Source organism: Mytilus edulis, chromosome 11 (genome assembly GCF_963676685.1).
Source record: "Mytilus edulis chromosome 11, xbMytEdul2.2, whole genome shotgun sequence".
Lineage (NCBI taxonomy): Eukaryota > Metazoa > Mollusca > Bivalvia > Mytilida > Mytilidae > Mytilus > Mytilus edulis.
The window spans coordinates 28,254,540-28,259,356 of NC_092354.1; the positions used below are offsets into that span (position 1 = coordinate 28,254,540).

Sequence of the window (4,817 nt, forward strand, 5' to 3'; positions counted from 1 at the left end):
AAGTGAGCTTTTCTCATCACTTGGCGTCATTCGTCCTGCGTCCGTCGTCCCTCAATTTTTACAAAAATCGTCTCCTCTGAAACTACTGGGCCAAATTTAACCACTCTTGGCCACAATCATAATTGGGGTATCTAGTTACGCGTCCGATACTTGTTTGGATTGATAAATATTTTGATACGAACGTCACTGATGAGTCTTATGTAGACGAAACGCGCGTCTGGCGTACTAAATTATAATCCTGGTACCTTTGATAACTGTTGCCCTTGTAGTTCCTTTCCAAATTGTAACTCGATGAGGACTGTTGTGCCCTTATTTTGACTATTTTATTCGTTGTGTCTTTTTAGTTGACGCATCATTGTAAATATAACGGAATTTGATGAGACCGTCATCAAAGTGAGAGGGATAGCGATATAAAACCAGGTTTAATCCAGCATTTGAAAATGGCTGTACCTAGTCAGGAAAATGACAGTTCTTGTCCATTCGTTTTTTATGTGTTTTGTTTTTTGATTTTGCCATGTGATAATGGACTTTCCGAATTGATTTTCCTCTGAGTTCAGTGTTTTTGTGATTTTACTTTTTATGTTATATAAGTTACGAATATTTGAAAACGTTTATTCAAACCTCTAATTCAAATGGATACACTAAAGTAAAATCAAGAGGGATACATCTGATTGAATTGAATACAATTTTGGCCGGAAATATAGTTGTTTTTTTTGTGTAAATAAAGTGCAAAACATTTTTTGTAATTTGTGATAACGAATTATTTAATTGGTTAGAACGGTTTAAATTCGTTGAATTGGTAATTATCATTTTATTAATTTATGATTTCTGATTAAAAATCATTTTCACAGATGTTTAGCTCACCTGACCCACACTAGAATGTGAGCTTTTCCCCTTAGGTTGCACCTGTTGCGGTTTTAAATAAAAAGTCTTATTCGCTGAAACAATTTGACCAAATGTTACAATATTTATACGTTATACTTTTTACCACAAAACACAATCAAACTTGTAATTGAAGAGCGTCACTTTTACAGTTCATAAGTTCATAAGTTAAGTCCTTTATTAATGGAAAAGTGATAATTCTGTCGTTTCCCTTGTCAACATTGAGTTTGCCTCAACCAATTGTTAAAGGAAGATAGGATCATCATTTGTGAAGGACCGCTAACAGAGCACATCCCAAGATCCATTTTCATTGGCAAATATAGAGCCACCATCATCTATCGCGATCAGCCTAAAAACAACCCTCAAAATATGAAATGCTCAAAATGTTTGCAGGAAGGTCATCATACAAGAGACTGTACAAATGATTGGGTGTGTAGGTCATGCGGAGAAGAAGGACACAAACAAAATGCATGTACCAAAGATGCTTATTCAGACGCACAAGAGCAATCAGATAAAGAAAACACAAAAAAAAGCCATGAAACAAGTGATGCAGATGACGAGACTTCTGAATCTGAATCTGGCACTGACGCAACACAAATATCAGTCAAAACCAACAATGATGAAGTATGTGCAAGCACAACGGCTACCGGACGGGAAGGTGCATCAACTACTGGATATGAAGATGACAACGGACAGTCACAATCTATTATCAATCCAGTAGCTGATCCACAAAAACGGAAGAAAATCAAAAAGAAAAAAAAGAGCAGTAAAAAAACTAGTGAACTAAGTCAAGCTGAAATAACCTTATTCATGTCTAGTAACAATCAAAGCACAAAAGAATCAACCAAAAAATCTCAAACTCCATCAAAGCATCCTGTCAGTATTTCCTTTCTGAAGTCTCCAGTGACACCAACTGAGAAGCTTCACGACAAAGAGAGTGACTCTACAGCCAAGAGGTCAAAAACAACTGTTTCCTAATTATATACATACATGTAATTATTTTACCTGTGTTTGTATAAGAATTCAAACACAACAAAATGAATATAATGATGTATAAATTAATATTTTATTATTAGTACACATGTATCACATATCCACATTTCAAAAATCAGCTGAACATTTAGCTATAAGTCTTTTTTACCTTTAAAGAAATGTACATTCCTTTGGGAATTATGTACATATTCTCACACCAAATAGTAAGCAGCATGCACAAAATCTCGAAATCTTTAGATCCTTTTCATATAATTTTTTGTGTATTTTTATTTCACGTGTTGCATAACTACACAAGTTCTTTTACGTCACTTTCTTGTTATCAAATAACTCTTCAGAAACGTTCCAGCGTAATTGTAATAAATCCATCAATATGTTTGATTCAAGTTGATATTAGATTATTATCTGCGATTTCATTCAACAAACTTCAACAGGATAAAGCACACCTACAAAAATCAAAACAAAATTCAATTACTATAGTTCACATAAAAACTTTGATAAGTCATACAATACAAGCTTTTAAAACAAATAAACTAGTTTGTAAGTTAGCTTATCAAGTGGCCAATAATACTATGCAACATTGGCTCTGTAAATATTATGTAAATAGAAGTCCAGTATATATTTTTATGTTACATTTAAAAATATTAAAAAAAATAGTTGTTTATTTTGTGTTTAGCTTAAAGCTATGTTTTTTTTCTTTCAACTATCTCTGTATATATTTTGCTATTGATTGTATTTTTATGTATGTTTACAAACTTAATGAGTCCAAAATAATTTTTTTGGACACAGAGGAGTCTGTATCTGAAGTCACATTGTTGACCCAAATCATGACCTATATATTGAGGTCAATAATTGAAATGTTGTGTTATGTTTACACATTTATAATCATGAGTATTATACATGTACATGTAATTGTACATAGATGTAAATATAGAACGAATTTAATATTGATAAAGATATATAAAAAGAAAAATCCACAAAGCAAGGATCTAGATAAAATCATAAAATCTAAATTATTGCTGATTTACAAGTTAAATGTACTTTCAAACACAACAGAACTCTGTAATTACCTAACTTACCTTCCTAATATTAACACAAAATGACAAACAAAAACTGTATCCATGTCTGCACTGTAAATACCAACGGGTTACAAAAACCTGAAAAAAGAAAAAGAATTATTGAATGGGCTAACCAACAAAAATGTGATATAGTATTTCTACAAGAAACACATTTGACTCAAATTTTAGAACCAAAGCTAAAACAAGAATTCAAAGGTGAAGTAATCTTTAGTAACGGGTTAAGTAATGCAAGAGGGGTTGCCATATGGATAAAAAGCAGATTAAACTTTAAGATTATTGACCAATATAAGGATTCTGAAGGTAGATTCATTTTAGTTAATATAGAAATAGATGACAATATATATACATTAGTGAACCTATATGCACCTAATAATTGTAAAGTAAGAAACACCTTTTTTAAATCAGTAAAACAATTAATTGTAAATCACAGTATTGGCCAGTTAATAATTGGGGGCGACTTCAACGACATATTATCTAAAATTGACACAAAGAAAAAAGTAGGAAATACAAAATTTGATAAACCAGTTCATAACCTTAAAATGTTTATCAAGAATCTAAAACTAACTGATGTCTGGAGAAGCAAAAACATAAATAAAACCCAATTTACCTGGAGAAGGAAAAACTTATCAGAATCTACAAGAATAGATTACGTTTTAGTAAGTGATGAAGTTAATAAAAATTGCATTACATGTGACATAAGACCAATAGTTCTACAACACACGGATCATTACGCGGTTTCATTAAAAATCAACATAAATAGAACCTCAAAAGGGCGAGGTTACTGGAAATTAAATAGCAGCATCCTGGATGATGAACAGTATCAAAAAATTATTTCCAAATTGATTGATAAATATAAAATAAAATCAGAAACATCTCTCAACCTAGATATTTTATGGGATAATTTTAAAGTTGAGGTAAGGGATTATACCATCCAATACTGCAAATTAAAGGCGAATATAAAAAAAGATTCTATTGAAATTTTAGAAAATACATTAAAAACCTTATCTGAAGAAATTGATTGTGATAATTATATAAATAAGAAGAAAGTAAACCTAAAAGAAAACATTGAAAAACAATTAGCAAGTTTATATAATGAAAAAATTAAAGGAAATCAAATTAGATCACGCGTAAAATGGCTAGAAGAAGGGGAGAAATACACATCTTTTTTTCTTGGGCTAGATTGATTGATTGATTGTTGGTTGCTTAACGTCCAGTGGCAAATATTTCATGCATATTCAGGACGGGAACAAGTTCACAACAAATACTATAGGTCGGTTGATACAATAGAGGCCATCTGGGATGATGGTCGGGGAAATTTGAACTGCCACTGGAAAATGAGGGTATATTGGATAGGGACAGGAATTTAGCCTTGCAACAGGTCACCTACGGACCCCTCAAAGAGTTGTCGCAAGGGTTCTTAGCGTGCAAAGAGCGTGGCATTCTCTTTAAACGAGGCATCGGATTTAACGTCCCCCTTCTGACCGGACGTGACTGCGAACTTGATACATCCCGCACAGCCAAACGGACGCCCCACTTCGGCAAGCGTTTTACTGCCGGTCGGGAGAAGACCAAGTGACCATATTTCTATACCCCAGTCACCCTTGGGGATTTCTTGGGCTAGAAAAAACACGACAAAGTAAAAAAACTATAACTCAACTGTATGATAAAAATAATCAAGTAACATATGACCAAAACAAAATACTAAATTTGGAAGTCAATTATTACACTAAATTATAAACTTCAACAAAACCTGATACAGAAAAGGTAAACAATACTTTGAAACTATCAAAGAAAGTAAAATAATAAATAAATCTGAAAGTAATACATGCGAGGGAAAAATTACTATAAAGGAATGCACAGAGGCTA

The 4,817-nt window shown here is 32.4% G+C and overlaps 1 protein-coding gene across 1 annotated transcript; it reads left to right on the forward strand.

Moving 5' to 3' along the window:
* Positions 1–1,251: 1,251 nt before the first annotated feature.
* LOC139494135 (zinc finger CCHC domain-containing protein 10-like) lies at positions 1,252–1,860 on the forward strand. Its single transcript, XM_071282312.1, has one exon. The coding sequence runs from the start codon at positions 1,252–1,254 to the stop codon at positions 1,858–1,860; it is 609 nt and encodes a 202-aa protein (XP_071138413.1).
* Positions 1,861–4,817: the final 2,957 nt, after the last annotated feature.